A 21768-nucleotide genomic window follows, 5' to 3' on the forward strand; every position below is an offset into this window, starting at 1 on the left:
CATGTAGGGAACCATTAACAGTTGGCTTTCTGGGGACAGCCTCTTGAGGGCTCTGACCAAACCAAGCAGAAGGGCTGGGGTCACAGCTTAGGTGGGGTATGAAGTTGAGGATGTTGGATTCTTAAGAATGGTCCACTGTATAGGTGCAACATATGCAGGGAATGTGCCTCCATTCCTAGCAGCCTGTGCTTAGAATTTTACATCTTGTAACACTTCCATCACCTTCCTCTCTTTTCTGCCTATTCTTTAAAAAGTTGCCAAAGGCATCTTCACCTATCCATTTTCCAAGTTATGTGCGTTCAATCCTGTATATTAGAAAGACCCTTTTGCCATTTTCCACTTTTTAGTTTTTCTCTCCATTTTACTACGTTTTTTTTTTTTAAAACTTGTTTATGCTTTGACATTAACTCTTGTCGAAATGCTGATGCTTTTGCGTGTTAAAGAAAAAAAAAAAACGTTCAATAAATAAGGCCCAAGAAGAAGGTGAAGTGTCTCCCGGCTGTCACCCGGTTCTGGAGTTCTTTGACTCCCTCCCGCACGGGAAGGACTATGTGCTTGATCGCGTCGAGAGGGAGACACAAGCTCGGCCTTCGAATTGGCCAGCCTGGTGACCAGCGAGCCCGTTCCCCCTTCCCCCTCCCGCGCTCACACTCAGGAAGCAGCTGCCTACAGGCCGGCCCTCGCGGCCGCACACACATCCACTCTCCTCCCAGGCCGCCTCCCTCCGTCCCCCCTCCCCCCTCCCTCCTCCCTCTTCCCCCTTCCCCTCTCCCTGCAGCCGCGTCCACACTGCGCCGCCAGGGCAGCCCAGAGCGAGGCGCGCACGGGCACCAGCGCTGGGGCCGCCACTACTGGCCCTCCCCGCAGCTCCGTTCGCTTCCCGCAGCCGTCTAGGCTCGCACCAGCGTCCTCCCGACGGAACCCGACGAAAGCAGTTAGCCAGCATCCCTTGCCGGCCCCCAGACGCACCCCCAGGCCCAGGGCGAGGATGAACAGGACGCGCGAGGCACAAAGTCGAAACTCAACTTTTTAAAGATATTATTTGCTCCGTGTGTGTGTGTGTGTGTGTGTGTGTGTGTGTGTGTGTATGCGCGCGCGCGGGGGGTGCGGCAGAATGAGCTGATGCCGAGGGTACAGCCACCCCACTTCTGCCCCCTCCTCCCCCTGCCGCCGCTGCCCTAGCACACGCGCGCGCACACACGGCACTTGGGCCGGGTTTCCGCGCTCTGTCCCCCTGCTTGGATGGGAGTTTTCATTTCCGAAGGAGGCAGAGCCGGGGGAGCGCGCTGAAGGGCTGGAGCCCCAAGTTTCTCCTCGCCAGCGCTGGCCACCCGCTGTCACTCGCTCAGGCTGGCCGGGGGAAGGGACCGCACGCCAGGCTTTGTTGTGGAAATCCCGGTTACCTGGTAAGTGGATGCCATAGGAACTTTGCTCGCAGGCGAGAGACGGGAGAAGCCGGGCGCTTGAGAATGTGGGGGAGTTGCAACGTTCAGAGATACAAACTAGGTATTCGAACTGTTTCCACGCTGAGCGGGTGGCGTTCGCTCAGGTTTAAGAATACGTGCACTCCAACGCCCAGATTCTCTAAAAGATCTGTTTACTGAGATACATAGCAATTCTCAATTAGGAGTCAAGCTGTGTTCTTGTCAGTTGCCTAAAAGCGTCGACTGAAGACGAAGGAGGGGAAATCAAGGTTTTAAAGTTTTTCTAATGAGGAAGACTTTTTTTGTTTTTGGCTTTTCTTCTAAACTACAGGGTCCAGAAGGCTACAAAATCAGGGCAAGTTACGGAACGCAAGGTCATGGTTGTGCATGCCACCCATGAGTCCCCACTGAAGGGAAACTTTGGAGAAGTGGGAATTGATGGGTTGACATGAGGTCTCTCTCGCGCTCACCGGGCTTTAGTTGCCTTTTGCCAGTTCCACGTGGTTGTGGAGCTCTAACGAAGGATGTTTTCCATGCTGTGCCTCACCCAAGCCCATGTCCCTCCCCATTGCTCCGGAGGTCCTCCGGTAGGGGGTACATTAACTCCTCGTGGGGACGGGTCCAGCGACTCGCAGCCGCCAGGACTTGTAACTATTACTATAAACCCACGCCGCAAAATGCACAGATTCAGACGCGCACGCTCACCACCAGGTTTGTCACCTCGCGTTTACATTTTTATAGGGCCTGACAAAATGTCAGCACTGTTTGGAAAATGTCTCAGTCTCAGGGACTTTGTCCCGCGTACAACTCCAGTCCCTATAAATGACCCTGTGTGTATTTTGAAGTCGCCCGAGGCCGCTTTCTGGAAAGCGTGAGTGAGCAGCCGGCTTTCTCCTAAACACACACCTTGCCCAGAGCGACACTTCCAGGTTACTCACTGGAGCTGACAAGTCACTTCGGTGATGAGGAAGTCACCCAAATGTCTGGAAAACTTGGCCCTGACGGATTTGTCATCCTATGGATGATTCAATTAGGTACCTGTAAGGGAGAAACTTTCTGAAAGGTCATCTCTGGCTTCCCGAGTCGCACCCTCGGCTTGGGGGTGTCTAAGAGGCAACGAGTGGAAGAACAAGGATTAGGACGATAGCTGGGTGGGGGCTCCGGGCCGGCGGGAGCGTGCGCTCCCGGGAGCGGCGAGCAGGCTGCGACTTCCTCGGGATCCGGGATTGGGCCGGGCAGCGCGCTGCTCCCTGCCTCTTGGACTTCCCAGCCGCGGGCTAGCCGCAGCGCTCATTCGGCCCCGACTTACTCAGGACTGGGTTGCACAACAGGAAGCCTGCACGAGTTTGTTTTGTTTTGCTGCGCTCGCTTGCGGACAAGGCCGAGGGTTAGGGGCAGAGGCGGCCAGGGAGTAACGGGGTCGCAGTAGCGCGTCCCCAGCAGGGCTTTGTCGCCTCTGCCAGCCCCCGGACCCGCCCCTCACTCCGCGCCAGAGAGCCCAGGGGCACGGGTCTCGGATCCCCGGTGGCCAAGATAGGGGGGTCATGAGCAGATAAGGGCTGCTCTTCTCCTGTCCTGCCCCACACGCTTCTCCTTCGCCCGGCGGGTCCCCGGCACCTCTCCCGACCTCTCCAGCCCTCTTCCTGGCTGGAGAGCCCCTCCGCCTCGGTATTCCTCACCCCCTTGCTAGGCTTTCCCGGACATCAGCTGGGCCCTCATCCCAGCAGCATCTAAACCCAGGGCAGGGGGTGGGGGTGGAGGGTACTTCCGGAAACGCAGGGACTTGATAGCAGGAATTGCTGACCCTTGCAGAGAAGAGGGCTTTGCACCCTCTCCCCACCTACGGACATAGCGTCGCCCCAGAGTTTGGGCCTGGGGCTCTGGAGTTTGAGAAGAGGAATGTTCTGCAGCTCCCCCCAGTGGACCAGTTCCCTTTAGGTTGTGGAAAGAGGGAATCTCAAGTATGATGGGATCTTGGTGATCACCTACGGATGAGGAAACTGAGACCCAGAGAGTTTCAAGAGTTTTGCCCAGGGCTTCAGAGCCAGTTGTCACAGTTGCAGGGCAGACAATCAAGTTTCCCAGTTCCCAGTTCAGAGAGCATTCCTTGGCCTGCAGGTGAACTCAAGACAAATGCAGAGTCTCATTCTGTCCCTTCGGAAAGTGTTGATGAGTCATGATTTCTGCCTTGGGAGTTAGCCAGACGTCTGTTTCCCTCTCTGTCGCATTTCTGACTGGACCTCCCTTTTTACATAAATGGGGAAACTTTTTTTTTTTGTATAAAATTGATTTGTATTGGTTTAAATTTTCCCATCCCTTCTTTTCTCCCTCTTTCAAGTTTGCTTACAGCGAAGTGTGAAACAGGTGCAACTAGCAAAAGTTTGTAGAAAAAGGATCTGCCACAATGAATGTTGGAAGCCACTTAGAGACAGGAGAGTGTGATGTTATTTTTGCAAGTGGGAACTGTTGAAGTTTAATGATCGCCTTTGAATGCTTTACAGTTTTCATATGTTTTCACTAGTTGTCTATGCAGCCAGATTAGCCCTAACACTACCTTGGAAAGGAAGAGTGGGGGATTTCTTTTCTAGTTACTTTCAAACACCTTTCCTTGTTGGTAGTTGAAGTCCTTTCCTTTGTTACCCAGAGGACTCAGTAATCCTGCAGTGTGAATAGTTAAATCTAATTGCTGCTGGTAACTCCATCTCTCCTTGGTTCACATTAGGCCAGTTTGAGAGAGCATCTTTTCTCTGGTTCCCCATACCATACAAGTTCCTTAATAGTAAAGGGTTTGTCAGAAATTGAATACTTGGAGGGTCGGTTGGTTTGCTTGGGAGGAACTGATCATGTACCAGCCCTGCCTTCATTTATATGGCAGAAAGTGGTCTTTCCATCATTTCAGAAGAGAGCTCAGTGTTCTCAGTCTTTTTTCTCTGAGTGTTCATTCCTGCTAGTAAATTAATTTGAGGACATTCTTTCCGTTGTTGTCTCTCTCATCTTGTAGTTATTGATCTCTGGAGTTGTAATGTTAATTTGTAGTTCTTCCAGAGTATAGAAGGAGTACTTCTTGAAGGAGATAATTCAGGAAGTGGCATCCTGTGCACATTCTCTTCCTTGGAGAAGTCATTTTCTGTGTAATTATTTTCTGTAGAGTATATTGTAAGGAAGATTGAAATACAAGACTTAACATTTAACTTTTCTCAAAGTTTGGTTGGCTCATAGACTCAATCAGGACTGAAAATAAATTTAAAACATAAATAAATGGCACATAGGAAATCTGTGCAATATAACCATGCTGCCTTACTCTTTCCAGGAGAATGAAACTTACAATAAAGTCTTTGAAATGACATTAACATGTAGTTTGATTAAAAGATGCTCAAATTCCAAGTTTTCCTAGTTTTCCACTTACTTGAGGCAGAGTTGACACAAAGTTCAAAATTTTTATTGAGATAAAATATTTTTATTGAGATCAAATAAAATATTGATAAAGTACATACATCTTAAGCTTGATGAATTTTCACAAACTGGACACAACTTAATAACTAGCATCTGGATTAAGAAATGGAACATTACCAATACCCCAGAAACATCACTCTTACTCTCTTCTCATTACTATCTTCCCCCAGCCCTTCCAGTCACTGTGTTCTCCTCAAGAATAATGACTGCCTTAACTTCTAAGAGATGTAATAATGTTGCCCGTCTTTTTAATACCTTATGTAAATGGGATAATTCAATATGCACCCTTGGGTCTGGCTTCTTTCACTGATATAACAACCTTTTAGTAGGTCAAATAATTTGGACTCCCCTTTAAAGTTTAGGGGAACATTTTGGCTTGCAGAAATTGGTTGGTCAGGTGTTACTTAATATGACAGAATTAAGGAAAAACGCTGACAGAAGCAGAAGCCCTAGTCTCCATCCTAATGACTGTCTGGTTAGGGAGACTGAACATGAGTGAAGCTGTAGAGTGCAGCCAGCTTAGGGTGAGCAGGAGAATGCTGAGGAGCAGCTACCACCGTGACAGCCCAGAATGCATTTGGCAGTCTCTCTGTTAGGGACAGCAACCCCTGCCCTCCCCCCCGCCCCCCTGCAAAGAAGCGCCTGGATGAAAGTACTGAAATGACTGTATTTGTTTTGTGACTTTTAGTTAGGATTTTTTCATTGTTCACGAGTATGCCAAGGTAAAGACAAGAATAATATACCGGCTCAGAAGAGTGAGATGGAGTTTTTATGCTGCTTTGTTCTAATAAAGAAAGGAATAGACTGGGAGGAATAGACCAGGAAGCGCACAACTGTAATTAAACTGGTTCCACAAGGCACAGAGCATAAGGTTCATGATTTTATGGTCACACCTTACTTAGACTATATTTATTCAGGCAATAAATGATAAATATAGGATATTAATGTATAAATATATAATTATATATCTCATTTATACCATACTTTTCAGTATAAATAAGTACAGTGTGATAAATATAAATATAATAAATATATGTGCATAAATGTATATGAAAAGTCAATATGTATGACACAGGTAGTGTGAAAAATATAAATATATAGGTATAATATAAAATAATCTGTGTACCTGTAAGGGCTGGGGAGAGTTCAGAGGTAATTTAGACACAGTCTTAAAACTTAATGAAATTAGAATTTAGACAGGAAGATGAAACATAGGCAAATAACTATAAGGCAATGCAGAAAGTTATGAATGTTAAAGGGGGTGTACATAGAGTGAAATAGTCAACATTTATTGGATCCTTCTATGTACCAGACACTGTGCTAAAGAAGTAATGTGCATTATCTCATTTAATATTCTGTAATGCTGTGAACTAGGTACAACAATGTAATTCTCACCATTTTACAGATCAGAGGCAGAGGGATTAAGAGAGGATCAGAGAAGGCCTAAGGTGGGGTGGGCCTGGAGGTTGAATAGAATCTGGATTTGGGGAAACTGAAGGCAAAAGAAGGGAGGAGGGGAAACACCACTCAGGTGGACTCAAAGGCAATATGTAGGATGAACAGAAACAAAGATCTAATCATGTTCTACTTTGGGAACAAAATCAGGGGATTTATTTGTAAAACTGGGATCATGAAGGCTCTAAGTAGTTGAGAGCAGACTTGAAGTAAAGAAAGCTGGTGGGGGCCATTCTTGTCTGACATGATCTCTTCAGGCCAAGAATGGGAACAACTACACATTACTTCAGCTGCAGCAAGCCTTGCTGAACTGCAGATGGGCAGATAGGATTACAGTGCAAGATCAGACCCTGTCCCAGGCTCCTTGATAAAAAGGTCAGGCTCTCTCAATGTCAGTTATTTCAGAGTTCTGAGCCAGATCTATGAAGTTTGATTTCTAGGCCTGCTGAATACTGTACACACAAAACTAACCAGATGCCAGGCCTGTGTATGAATTCTTGTTATTCCTGTGTGTGAAGAAATGGATTAATGTTTTCTCAACCTTTGCAGCATGACCAATAGATTCCACTTCTGTCTGTAACTTGACTGAGTCATTCATGTAGGGTTTTTTTTTTTTTTTTTAAATAAATATGTTGTCATGTTGGTTAAGGGCCTAGTCATTGTTGTGGACATTCATACTTCTGCAGTGATGTCAGTGAACATAATTTAACTTGTATAAAACTTCTGTCTACCAACAGCTTAAAATAGTTACATTGGTTACTTTTAAGCAATAACTAAGTACACTGAAGGAAAGAAATCACTCAGTTACACAAGTGATAGGGATAATTTAATATATTTGAATATTTGGTTTAATGAGTGCTAAATTCAATTTATTTGTAGAATCTTCCATAGGTAGATGTTTATTATTCTTTTGAACGTATAGTGAGTTTTAGCTTTGCAAATAGCTATTCACATGGGAGGAGTAGTTATTTATACATACTAGGTGACAAAGAATGCACTTTCATTTGCCATATTTTACAACCTGTGTATCTCCCTGTGTGAGGATGGATTTGTTTTTTTTAAAGAAAAATCTCCAGCCAGTTACTTTTCTTTTATATTTCTGAAGAAGCCTTTGTGTCTCAAACCATGGCCATGTGGTGTTTGTTCACTCTTTGCAATTCAGGTAATTAATTCAGTGGTGACATCACTGGGAATGTGTTCATTTTTCCATTTCAAATTCCTCTTCATAGGATCTGATGGTTAACTCATATTAAGAACAGATTTCAAAAAAACTCAGTTCTCAAAGGCAGTTATGTGTTAATTTATACTTTCCCTCTTTATCACTGTAGAAGTGAAGTTATATTCCAGGGAAGGTCATGTACCCTTTACAACAAGGAAGATATAAAATTGTCAGTCATTTTGATCCTGATTCTGGTAGTCAGTTGGTTAATTGATATTTGTAGAGCACAGTTGATCAGTTGATACTAAATAAATGATAAAGTGAAAGATAACAGTGGTAGGAGTGAAGCTTTGTGTGACTTAAGCCTTATTTTTCATAAAGCTAAAAATGTCAAACATTTAGATCTTTTCTTCATTATGGCTATATTATGGTATTTGTTTTACTTTGGTTGTTTAATTCTGTCTATGTCTACAGATATTCCTGGTAAGTACCTGGGCAGGTAGATAGTCCAAATGCTTCCATAACAGTAGCTTTTATGCTTTTTTGTCTGTAACCCACCAGAAAATATATTTTTCATCTTACCCAGAATACACTATATGCATATAGATATGCAGACATAAACACCCACAAATCATTAAAAGGAAACAATTCTTAACCATTACTATATTTGATGCACATTGATAGCTTCTATTTTATTCTAGTTGGTTCTATTTCATTAAAAAAATGTTTTGCCATTGAATAATTGATTTCAGGGCTCACCAATGAATTGCCATCAATTTGAAAAACAGTGCTTTAGAAGCATTACTTTGTTAAACATAGATCTAGGAACTTATGGCCCATATTCACCTTGGGCCAATGCATGGACCAAGGCATGGTTACCTTTCTGAACTTACCTATCTTTGTCTCAAAAATCTTTTTGATTTCAAGTTCGTTCTCATTGTGTATGATTTCTTGCAGCTGACTAAGGGAATCCCTAACTATCCCCCTCTCTGTTGCCGGTTTTTGGTAGGGCCATATTTTTCTAGAACTTTCTGTACTCATTGATGAGTTCATGACTGAGGCAAAGTTGATGAAATACTTGTAGGTAATTGCTACTAAAAATAGTGACATTTAGTAAGTTAGGGGGATATGAGAGTTGCATAGATGCATTGAAGTGTGGAAAGTAGATTCTAAGAGAGGTTATTGAACTTCTAATAATGCCCTCCAGCAGTATTTTCCTGAAGGTTCTGAATTTCTTCCAGAAATCTGTAATCACTAGCATCGTGTGGAATGTTCTCAATGCTGCTTCTGATTTTTAAGTTAGGATTAACTGACTACAGAATAAATTCCTGCATTAGATTTGGTCATTTTTTAGCACTCCCTTCCCCTCCCCTCCCCTCTCCTCTCCTTCTTTCTGTCCCTCTTCTCCCTTTCCCTTCCCTTCCTTTCCTCAGTGTCCTGTCCATATTTACTACCCACATTTTTAGTATCGTAGCCACTAATTTCATTAAAAAGGCCCTGCCAGATATTTTGCTCCATAAATTTAGGGAAGATTATTTTTATTTTTGAGAAAATTTTATATAAAAAAGTTAAAATGTGTATATCTCTAATTCGATAGCAAAGGGTTGTAATTACAGATTAAAACAGAGTCAGGAATTCTATTAGATGGGATCCATAAGTTCATTATATTATCTTTTCTGAGTGGTCTTTGCTAGAATGGTCTTGAATTTCTGAAGGGAACACTGATATGTCTTCATACTTTAAAGTGAAGTATGGTATAACTCAAAGCTAAACTTCTTTGATTTCATTTTATTGGTGATTATGTTGCTTGAGTAATAGCTATAAATATCTTAGTATTCAAAATAAATATGTTAATATTCTCGATTTACCTATATTAGATCTTGGGAGTGCCCAAGTGACTATACGGTCTATATGTACTAGTTACAAGGTGTAACCTCCCTAAGTTTCCACTCCACATCCCAAATGTGGAATTATTCCATCCCTGTTTCTGTGTAACTTCTGTTGTAAAGTCTGTGAGTCTGTCAGTCTCACTGTATAAAGTTATGAAAACACAGAAATCATCAACTAAACTTTGTTGCTGGTTACTTAATATACTTTCAATTTAGAGAAATGATATTGTACGCATCCAATGCATTTCCTCTATAGTATCCTCCAGCTTCACAGGCACATGTTTGCACTTTCCTCTTGTTAAAATTGCAGACAAGAATAATTTTGATTTATTGGTGACATCTAATATAGCTGTGTTTATATTGTTGCCAATAAAATGACTTACACGATTGGTTTTTGTTTATACAATCTTTTCTGAGGAGTCAGTCACCTGTGTTAGGACAAGGTACATTCTGCTTATTAAAATGAACTCCTAGGATCTAAGAACATTCATCTCTGTCCTTGATTGAATTGCAAAATGTGCTTCACATGGCAGCCGTGCATGAGAATAACTTATATTATCTATCAATAGGCTTTTCATTTCTATATTCTTCTGGCTACAAAGCTGTAACTAGAGAAACCCATGGGAATAGCATGGGCCTATTAGTGATTAAGGCAGTGCTGTTGAAAAGGCAATGTTAATGAAATTATACAATCATTAACCTGAAGTGGGAAAAATAAAAAGAATCAATAAAAACTCTATTTTAGATGGTTTAGAAGTATATATAAGAAGCCAGCCCAGGAGCAGTTTGTTTGCTGACCAGCATTTTGTGTCTCATTATCAGGTTTTCTATGCAGGGTAAGAAATGCTTGTGGCATAAGGAATGGAAAATGTAACAAAGGCTAAATGTAGCCTAAGGAAATGAAATGATGTATGAAAATTAATAATTAACTGGCTCATCAGATGAATTATGACTCTAGATGAGTCTGTTAATAATATTAACTAAGAAAGGGCTTTTGGCTGTAAATAGACATTATGGAACTCGTGTTTTTGGAATTTTCTTGAAGGGATGAGTTAACGTTGTTCTGTGTAATCTTTTAATCCACAAGGCACAGTGCCTCGAGCTTTGGGTAGAAGGTAGAGTCATGATCTTGTATTTTGATTAAAGTCATAGCTTTTCCAGAAATCTAATGAAATCATCATTAAGTGATTTTGTGCCTTGGTTTCCTTAGGAGTTAAGTAACTTCCTCTCTGACTTGACTTACAGGAATGTGTTTTAAGAGTTTTCAAGTGGCCGAAAAGAAAGATTTATTAACTTATGTTGACTCATATAGCAGAATGAATGAACATTTTCATGGTTTGAACCAAAGGAGTATTAAAAATCTAAATGTATTAATATGTCAGATCCAAAGTACCCTAAATTTGTACTTTGGGGGGTTCTATGCTATTTCTTTTTCTTCTTTTTTTCTGTTGATGCCTGAGTTTGGAGTAGTTGGATGGAGGACAGAGGAGAAAGTAATGGTGGAGAACTTGATTAAGTTTTTAAATAGAAAGATGCTCTTCCAGTGGAATCCTACCAGTCAGGTTTTGATAGTGATTAGTTGTGATTTTACTTTCTAGCTAAATGTAGGAAAATTTAACCCCAATGTTCATTTTTCAAGGTGGGTGTTGTCTTTCAGCACATCGCTGATGTGATGGAGACAGTAGAGATTACTGTTATTTTTGCTTTCATATCCACCCAATCCCTTTGATTTAAATGCCATAGGTATAAAAATCTACATATTTATCCTTCATCATAGTTAATGAGTATTTTCCATAATCTTCCTTTTCTTAATTATCTGGAAGAACAAAAGTTCAAGTGATGATCACCAAATTCTTCATCTTGTGGATGAAAAACTGTCCAGAGATGTTATAAATGATTTGCCACAATTAGAACTCAAGTGTCCTAACTTCTAGTTGAGTACTCTGTTCACTCCGACTCAGTGAGGATGGGTCTTTCTTAAAAGTTAGCTGTTTATTCCTTTTTTGTTACCAAGTGGATTTACAATTATATATGATCATATGACCTGGCCAAAAAGCACATAAAATATTATATAATATGAATAAACAAATTGATTTTTAAATTCTGGTGTCTAATGCTTAAAAATTTTGTTGGTGTAATTAATGTGAAAACTGGATTATTTGGCATATTTTCTCATACAGTTGATTTTATTTTTGTCTTGAGGCTGGTTTTTCTCAGCTCACACACCATTGACCTATTGGTTTTTCTTTATGGTATTAATCACTTTACTTTCTGGCTATTGCTTTTTTAGTAATAAAATTTAAGTACATTTTTGTTGTTGTTTTTACTTTCACCCTAAAGCTATTTAAAACAGGAGTGTGGTTTATAAAAAATAAAAATAAAATAAATATCCAGGCAGGTATGAGTTCTGATAATTAAGTTCTCAGTTCTTTAATTATTTTTCCTTCTTACAAACTCACCTTCTTAATGCTCTAACCTAATGCTGAGTATTTACTTATATGTTTTTACCCAGATTTTTTATGAGAATTCCTGCTTGTATATGATCTTGCTGCCAAAATCGACTCCTTTATTTTTAAAAAACCTGGAAATGGGCATAGTCTGCAAATCTGCAGAAACTTGTCACTTGGCCCATGGTCTTAGTGACTCATATTTCCAGTCATGTTGGATAATTCCTCATTTTCAACAAATTGCCAATACAACATATTTATTTTGCCTTTTTTTTTTTTTTTGGTTGGTACTGAATAAGTGCTTTCTTCTGCAGGGTTCAAAGTGCCTCAGAAAACACTGTTTTATCAATGAATGGAGAATAGATGGCCAATATCATCTGGCAAAGCACAGAGACATTAAATGACTCTTGCCCACAATCAACCAGTTAATCAACAAACCAGCTGGTAGTATACTTGAGTTCTTCTAAATGGATGCAGCAGAAAAGGCATTGGAATTTTTCCAGCATTAAAAAAAAAAACTTACAACCAGTTTGATACCAGGGTTCATTTCTTATTGTTCCATAAACAAACTTAAAGGATGCAGTTTTGGATAATCTTCATTAGATTTATTTGTCCCTTCTTGGCCACAGTAGTGGAGGGAAGGACAGGAGTGAGCCCTAGGATTGTTTCTGTGGAGGCATGTCAGTATTAAATGTGGCAGACTGATAGAATTCTTAATAAAATGGAGACTTGATAAAGGTGAAGAAAACATTCCAGATTTATATTGTTGGTAATTTTGGAAGTTCCTCAACATATGAGCATACACAGTCAACTTTGCAGAAGGCACAGTGAGTGCTTGGCTTGAAAATTAAATACAGGTTTCCCCTGCTATCTGAAAGTAGAATGTTCCTATGAAATCTTTCATCAGCTGAAATGGCATAAAACAAAGAAGCAATTACCTTAGAACACATGTTGCTAAGGGATGCACAAAATAAACTGAGATAAAGCACAGATGCTCACAGACACAGTTCAACGCTCTGGAGGCTTGAAGTTGAGATGCTGAGCGTAGTTCCCAGCGAAGGAGCACTCTCACTGCTTGGGGTGAGTACTGCCTCTATAATGGCCCCCTGCAGAACAAATGCTAAAGCTGTTTTTGCTTTTCACCTTTTTTCATAAAAGTGAAAATCCTCCTCAAATTTCTTTTGGTTAGTGAAAACAGGTACTTAGGTAAGTTTTGTAAAAGCAAAGTGGCGTAAGGTGAAATTTTGAAAAGCAAGGGATACCTGTATTTTTGATTTTCTAAAATGATAAAAAAAAATTCTTCACAAAAGGTTTGCTGTCCTTGATATCTTGTACTTGATGATTTATGGAACATTCATTTAGGAGTTGAGTTGGAAATATTCGTCTAAGACATTGAGTGGATCATAGAGAAAAAGTAGGAATCATCCAGTTGAGGATATCTGGCCATTACTACTTTGCACTCAGTCTGTATTTCTTGTGTTTGTTCAGCTATGGCTTCTTTCCATGACTATCATGTCTGTATAAAAGAATACAGATTGTGACTATGTTGGTCATTTATTTGGAGTAGTGGCACTTAGTCACAGTATTACACACATATTGGGGAAGTGTTGATCAAGGGAGGAAAAGGCCTTTCCTAATGATTTATAACCAGGGAGTACTGACGTTATTATATATGGATGGATGATGATGTCCTGTGGCCACGTCACTAATTTTGGTTCTCCCTCTGCCACTTGAGGAAGGGAGTGGTAGGATGGCAGATGGAAGCTTCATGGAACTACTGTCAGTTTACTGTGTGTGGTGCATGATGAACATACTCACCTTTAGAAGGGTTGTTTTGTCCTTATGCTTTCCATAAAGCATTTCACACAGCCTTTTCCTTTTCTAGGATCTTACTGGAAGATGAGAGTATTGTGATGTTGATTCTATTTCCATCCCCATAACTCAGGATCAATATAGAACCAAGACTCTAACGCTGCTGTGAATATTTGGATATATGGATATATATATAAGCCTTTGTGAGACTCCCATGCCTATTTTTTTTATCTTTTGTAAATCTAGGGACTGTGAAAAAGATTGCTTGTAGAGTAAAAATCTGAGATAGTTTAATGTCCTCATAATCTCTTTTACAGGTTTTATCGACTTAAAAATTTTTTTAAAAATCTATTTTTGGCTGCACTGGGTCTTTGTTGCTGTGCAGCTTTTTCTAGTTACAGTGAGCGGGGACTACTTTTCATTGCAGTGTGCCGGTCTCTCATTGCGGTGGCTTCTCCTCTTGCGAGGCACGGGCTCGAGGCGTGCGGGCTCTAGTAGTTGTGGCTCGCGGGCATAGTTGCTCCGTGGCATGTGGGATCTTCCCGGACCAGGACTCGAACCCATGTCCCCTGCATTGGCAGGCGGATTCTTAACCACTGCGCCACCAGGGAAGCCCTGTTTACTGGAATCTTTGAAGCACTAGTCTCACAGCTCATGAAGGTGATGCTTTTGGGTTTCCCAGAATGCACTGTAGCAAATGTGAACTAGTTACAGACAAATCCTCTACGGAGCAAAATAAGTTTCATTTTGCAAGCTGGCACCAGTAGATTGGTTATAGTTGCCAAGAGCACTGTATTGAGAAGGGTTCAGTGGCAAAAAAAGCAATGCAGTGATCCATAATCCATGTCTACCACGAGTGCAGGAGGGGAGAGTGCCTGCCAATAAACCATGTATTAGATAACCCTGTTCTACATGAAAGACCGTTTTGCTGAGAGTGCTTCTTTTCTTCCTGATATGAATGCTACACAGGTTGAAAACTCGTTGTAATATATTTTCCTTTTTACTTTTAAAAATGCCTGCATTTATTTTTTTAAACAGGCTAATAAACCACACCATGGATAACTTATTGGACTTTGCCTGAAAGGAATCATTAGTGTCATTGGATATTTGACCAACCTGGCTACAGGTTTTGTCAGAATGAATGGAAGGTCATGCAGCATGAATCTCCACCGGACATCAGGAACCCCACAGGGGCCTGGGATGGTCAGTGGCCAACACATTCCTCCCATTCGAGCCCACTCGGGGACTCCTGGCCCCTCGTCCTGTGGCAGCACACCAAGCCCTGCCATTGGAAGCCTTGCTAACAGCCTCCAACTCAAGATGCCCTCAGGAGGAGGGATGGCTCCTCAGAGCAACATGAATGAGAGCCCCATCCATCTGCCTGCCTTGAGCCCCAGGAGACAAGTGCTCACCAGTGGGAAGCCACGTTTCCAGGTCACCCAGACTGGAGGCATGTCAGGGCCACACACTTTAAAGCCAAAGCAACAGGAGTTTGGAAGCCCCTTTCCTCCAAAATCTGGGAAAGGTAGGATTGTCTTTTTGGGATCTTTTAAAAGTGGACACTATTTTTTTTCTCCTCCTTGTCTCTTCTCTGCCAGAAAATCCAATGGAAAAATACATGATTCAGTGTCAGGGTCAAAGATGATAGTCTCATAATGATATGTAGCTTTCTAGGAAGGGATGTGGACGTGTACACGTGTACATACATGTGAGGGTGAGGGCACCACAGTGGTAAATGTGTCATCTCATGGGACTGTGAAATAGAGTGGAAGATGAGATAGAAAGATTGGAAACAGGGAGGTAGGGTGGGTGGTGGCAGAAGAAGGGCAAGAGCAAGTTTAGTATGATCCTGCCCTCTGGATACACAAAGCTCTGCCTTGGCTTACCAGGGACTGGATTCTGCAGGCCATGGAGGAGATGGGTGGCTGGAACTGTCATTATGTTAGTTGGATGCTAGAAGAAAGGTGGTGTTTGGAAGGAAAAGGATTAAAAAGGGAGAAATTTTAATAGCCAATAAAATGAGGAACTAGTACATAAAATGATTAAAAAATTATTCGAAGAGCAAAACCTATCATTTAAAAATTTATTTATTTATTTTTATTCATTCATTTTTGGCTGCGTTGGGTCTTTGTTGCTGTGCACAGGCTTTCTCTAGTTGCGGTGAGTGGAGGTACTACTCTTCGTTGCGGTGTGCATGCTTCTCCTTGTGGTGGCTTTTCTTGTTGCAGAGCACGGGCTCTAGGCATGCGGGCTTCAGTAGTTGTGGCACGAGGGCTCACTAGTTGTGGCTCGCAGGCTCTAGAGCACAGGCTCAGTAGTGGTGGCGCACGGGCTTAGTTGCTTCGTGGCATATGGGATCTTCCTGGACCAGAGATCGAACCCGTGTCCCCTGCATTGACAGGCAGATTCTTAACCACTGCGCCACCAGGGAAGTCCCTAAACCTATAATTTTTATAATACAGCTAGTGACAAGAGAGAAGGCAGCTAGAAGAGTACAATGAAAAGATGTATTTTTGTGCTTGTTGAGAACTAGAAAAAACTTGTTAATTTGAAATGCAGAGAGAATGCTTTTAATTCAGCAGTGTTTGAATTACCATACGTTTTAAATTAAGAATAATTTTTGGAGAATAACATTGTTTGAGTGACATGCTCTCTCTAGAAACTGTTGTTGACTTAATGAGGTTATATTGCAAATGATATGTGTATTGGGGCTAGAAAAAGAAGGAGTATGTATCCCATGTAAAACATAGCTTTGTTATATAAAATAGCATGATTATACATTCCTTTAGGTATTTTTAGCATTTAGTTTTAAGTGTTAGTATACTAAGTGTTTATACCACCAAATAAAATTACTAGCAGCCTTGTGAGTAGCCATTCACCCAGTTAACTCATAACTTATCCAATTATGATGAATAATGATTTATATCAGGCAAGTAACCCAAAAGTTGTTTGTTTTAGTGTCTGTGTATTTCTGTATATGGAGAAGTTGGTATAAATGGGTAGATTAAAAAAAAAAAAAGTAAACGTGTAACTTTTTTCTTTTCTTTTACTTACTTTGGTGTAGGCTTGGTTTTGAGGTGTTTTATTTCTCAGAGCTACTGATATTTAGTGTAAGTATAGGAAAAATTTTCCCTGGGGACTGCATCTAAAATAGCTCCGTCATTGTCAGGTTGCTATTTTCATGACGTGGCAAGCTAAGGTTCTTAATGTCAAGCTCATGTGTTTGTATTTTCAGGGACTAAGGCCAGTAAAATCTTTCAGCTCATGCTTGACTAGTGAACTGTAGCTTGCTTTTATATATACTTGTGTTTGAAATCCTGACTGGCAATAATAATGGTGATAATATTGATAACTTGCACTTATTATATCATAACTTAGCATGTGTCAGGCATCATGTTAAGTGCTTTCCAATACATAGTCTCAGTTATTCCTCACGACAGCCTTGAGTTGTATGCTATTGTTGATTAACCAATAAGGGAACTAACGTCTAGAAAGAATAAGTAACATAAGCCCTGCCAGGCAATAAGGAGTTTGGGAATATTACTTTAATAATGATTAGAAGTGGTTATAATTATAATCATAGTTTATAAAAAATGCTTCAGATACTTAAGGAATAACGAACTCTCAGGGTTAATACATCTTGGAATTCATGTAAAAATTAGCACTGCTTCCTGATTCTCTTCTTTTCTGTTTTCTGGCTTCTTGCTCAGCTTACAAGTTTGCAGTGGCTGTTCTGGATCTACATGATTGGGGCATGCATGGGCATGGGTAAGGGGTTGAGGACAACTGTATTATTATTCCCCCTTTCCTTGCAGCTTGGATACCACTGGTGGTCTGGATGGTGCCAGGAGTGGCTGATTGTGTCCCTTTCAGATCTTGGATAACAATTCCTAAACTAAGCCAGTAACTGTTTGAGAATGGTGATCTGGGGCTGTTTGAGCTTCATCCAGTCATTTGCTCTACAAATAATTATTGAGCATATGTTATGGGTGAGCCACTGTTTGGGGGATATAATAGCCAATAAAACATAATCCTGGCCCTCAAGGAGTTGAGAACCCAGAAAAAATAAATGGGCAGTTAGAATAAAGCATAGTTAAGGCTGTGGTAGAGATACACTCAGGGTGATATGACAACATTTGGAGGGTTCCCAGCCAGTGCTTGAAAAGTGGATCTGGGAGGAGAGTAGGGTATCTAGGCAGACACCTGAAGGATGAGGAGCTAGCCTTATAATCATGGAAGAGTATGTCCTCTGTGTGTGTGTGAAGGGGCAGGGGCTGTCTGGAACTTACTCTGGGTAGGGAGAAAAGCATGCTCAAAACCTGGAGGGGAGAGATCATGGTGCATTTCATGGACTTCTGTCTGGTTTCACATTGAGGGGAGGTGTGGAGACTCTGGTAAGAGATGAGGCTGGAAAAGAATAAGCAGTAGCCAGATGAAGGGTCATGAGTGCCATACCAAGGAGTTTGGATCTATCTTGAGGACACTGGCAAGCTGTGGAAGGATTTTAACCTTGGGGATAATGTGATAAACTTGAGGTTGACATCTCTCCCTGATTTTGCCACTGCTTTCCCATGCACTATTGACAGTGTCATGATCCAAAAGGATAAGTGCCAAAGAACCTGTGACTCCGTGGGTGTATTAGGGTTCTCCAGAGAAACAGAACCAATAGGAGGTGTATCTATTGATATATATCTATTTATCTTTCTGTATATCTCCAATAGAATAAGTTACCTGGGGATTGTCATACAGACAGACATCTGACTTTTTGAAGACTTGAAAATTTCCAGCGGGAGCCTCATGAGAAATATAAACTTGATTGTAATGTTTATGTTACTTAAGGATTGAGTTCTGCTCATATAAAAACTCAAATAACCATGGCTTTAACACTGTAGGGTGTGGTTCCCAAATAGTGTGTCGAGGGCACTGGGGTACCACAGGAGACTCAGAGGATCTACATGATTGGGGCATGAGATATTTTAAAGTTTGCAGGAAACATGGGATATGTGACATCCCTGAACACCAGGCAGACCACTAGTTTGAGGAGGCTCACAGTTTCACCATGAGATTGTAGTATGTTCTTTTTGATGATATTGTATCTTTGAGAAACTACATATTTGGTAGTTGTGATTAAGAAAAGCAAGTAGTTTGTACATTCATGTTCAGAGCAACATTTTTCACAATAGCTAAAGGTAGAAATAACCCAAGTATACATCAGTGTATGAATGGGTAAACAAAATGTGTCATATCTATACAATGGAATATTATTCAGCCTTCAAACGGAAGGAAATTCTGTTATATGCTACAACATATAAGCTATAACATGCTTAAAGGATGAACCTTTAAGATATTATGCTAGTGAAATATGCCAGACACAAAAGGACAAATATTGTATGATTCCTCTTATATGAGGTTCCTAGAATAGTCATAGAGACAGGAAGTAGAATGGTGGTTACTGTAGACTAGGGGAGGGGGGAATGGGGAGCTATTGTTTAATGGGTACAGAGTTTTCAGTTTGGGAAGATGAAAAGTGGTGATGATTATACAACAATGTGAATATATTTAATGACACTGAACTGTACACTTAAGAAATGGTTAAGATGGTAAATTTTATGTATATTTTACCACAATAAAAAAAGCACATACTAAGTGAAAATCAGTGTGGACTAGGAGATGAAGGTGGTGATGTCCAATCTGATTCCAAGGTTTGAGAAGTAGTAGAAGGCATAATTGAAATGCACATCCCATTAGTAATTGTGGTTATTTAAAAATGAAATAAAAATGCTTTAAAAAAATTTATGTGCTATTTTTTCAAACAGCTAATAAGTTATTAGTACATAATTACTATTCAGTTATTGATACCTAACTACTTAATAAACAGAACTGTTAGGTGTTCCTTTTGGCCTAGGGCGCCATGAAAAAATTACCGAGTCGCTAAGAATGCCATGAACTGAGAACATCTGGGACCCTATGTCTTAGGAGTTCATTTTTCTCACAGAAAGAGCAAAGGTAGGTGATTGCTGCTAATGGTTAGAAGCTCAAGGAAGACAGGCCCAAGATCATGGAGCTTCCCTTAGTCTTTACCTCTCGGTTGCACAGGGGCTGCCTCACTGCAGCATCTCTATGGGTTCTGTCTTCTGAGGAGGCTGAAGGAGGAAGGAAGAAGGACAAAAGGCAAAAAGTCAAAGGGGACTATTCCCCTGCAATCTACCTCCTTTAATTGGCTTTTTCAGGCGCCACACTCAACTACTTCCACTTAATTAGCCAATCGTACATAACTGATCTCTTAAATAAAACTTATTCTTGGTTCCTGAGTATATCTTTTAAAAAAAGTTAGATTTTGTCTTATATCATTTAATATTACGTTCTATTGTATTTTACTTTTTAGCATTTGCCACCTTTATCTCTCTCTCAAGTAAGTTGAAACACTTACGAGTAGGTTGCAGACATTGTGACCCTTTACCCCAAATTTCCTAAGCAGGTATCTTTCATGCCATAACTAACATACATTAATCATAACCAAGAAATATAGCTTTGATACAGCAGTACTATTTATAAACAGTTGTATCTTAAAATATAGTTCATATTCAGATTCATTATATATTTTATTTTACTTAATTATTATTTATAATATAAAGTATTATTTTCTTCCCCCTCTTATAATCTAGTGTTCTTTGTAGCCATTTTTTCCCCTAGCCATCTAGGATCTAATCAAAGATCATGCATTAAATTTGGTTGTCATGTCTCTCTGGAGTCCTTTAATCTAGAATGGCCCTCTCCCCCGGCCTTTTTTTGTGTGTTTCATGACAAAATGTATTGATACTTTTAAAGAGTTCAGGTCAGCTGTCTTGTCTCACAATATGATTTGTCTGTTCATCTCTTCATGACTGGGTTCAGGTTAAACATTTTTGGCAGGAATACTACATAGGTGATTTGTGCACCACCTGTTGTGTTATACCAAGAAGCACTAAATCTTCATTTGTCCTAGTATTTGTGATGCTGCTTTTGGCTCTCTGTCTAAGGTGGTGTCACTAGATCTCTACATTGCAAAGGACACTTTTCAAAATTAACAAATAATCGAATGTGAATATCTTATTCTGTAACAGACTTTCATAGCATTTATTGATGATCCTTGTCTGAATCAGTTATGCTGCTGATTGCATAATGGTTATTTTCTGATTTTATCATTCCTTCTAGGTTTATTATCTGGTATTCTTCTGGAAAGGAGAGCTTCTCTCCCTTCTCTTTTAGAGTCATTGCAGATTCATGTGTTCTTTTAAAAAATTCACTATGCTATAATTCACTACCATCACTGTTTTTTCTGATGCTCAAACTGTCCCAGATTTGGCCAATGGGAGCCCCTTCAAGTCAGTTCTTATGTCCTTTTAACATGTTCCCATTAAGTACTTCCTTGGTTTGAGACATAGCAAGATGTTCTAGGCTCATTTGTACTTCCCTGCCCTAGACCTGGAATCAGCCATTTTTCCAAAAAGTTCAGGTTCCTTTTAGTGGGAATTGATACTTGGGAAACTGGATGAAAGGGTGTTCTTATTGGCTCTGGGTTGTCATTGCTTCTAGGTCCTTTCTGTGGACAGAGTGAGGAAATACACCAGACCAAGATAATGAGTTCCAGTTAAAATACATCACAGAGTTCTTCCTCACACTTCCTTATTGCGAATTGGTCAGTGAGAACCCTGATTCTCAGGAACATGAGTGTATTTGTTTATTTGCTTTGTACTACAGCAGAGAAAAAAGTTACTTTTAGCTTTATATTTCTAAGATATAGAAATTTGTTTTAAAAATGATTGCTTACCACATGTCAATTTTTAATGTGCTGAGATAAGAATTTTCATATTTATCTTTGCCGGTGAGTGACTGAGTTTGGAGGACTTTCTGCAGTTGGCAGCTTTCTGGCCCTCCTAGAATTGGTGAGTACAGAATCTAAGTTAAATTGTACCACTAATGGCATTTCTCCCTTCTTCCTGCTCAACAGTTACAGACTGTAATTAGACTGGGAGAAATGCATTTTTCAAAGCATCTGGGAAATCAGTTTTATGATCCTCACTATAAGCACGTTTGACATAGCTATTTAAATATTTAAGACAATTCCACATTCGCAGTACCCCGAGAAC

General features: G+C 40.5%; 1 protein-coding gene across 1 annotated transcript in view; it reads left to right on the plus strand.

Moving 5' to 3' along the window:
* Positions 1 to 788: 788 nt before the first annotated feature.
* Positions 789 to 21768, plus strand: part of GLIS3 (GLIS family zinc finger 3) — a 539325-nt gene continuing 518345 nt past the window's right edge. Inside the window, exons 1-2 of the mRNA XM_067041595.1 lie at positions 789 to 1406; positions 14678 to 15164. Coding sequence (XP_066897696.1) covers positions 14777 to 15164 — 388 coding nt within the window. The 5' untranslated portion in view covers positions 789 to 1406; positions 14678 to 14776. The remainder of the gene's footprint in view (positions 1407 to 14677; positions 15165 to 21768) is intronic.

This window comes from Kogia breviceps, chromosome 8 (assembly GCF_026419965.1).
Source record: "Kogia breviceps isolate mKogBre1 chromosome 8, mKogBre1 haplotype 1, whole genome shotgun sequence".
In the NCBI taxonomy this organism is placed as follows: domain Eukaryota; kingdom Metazoa; phylum Chordata; class Mammalia; order Artiodactyla; family Physeteridae; genus Kogia; species Kogia breviceps.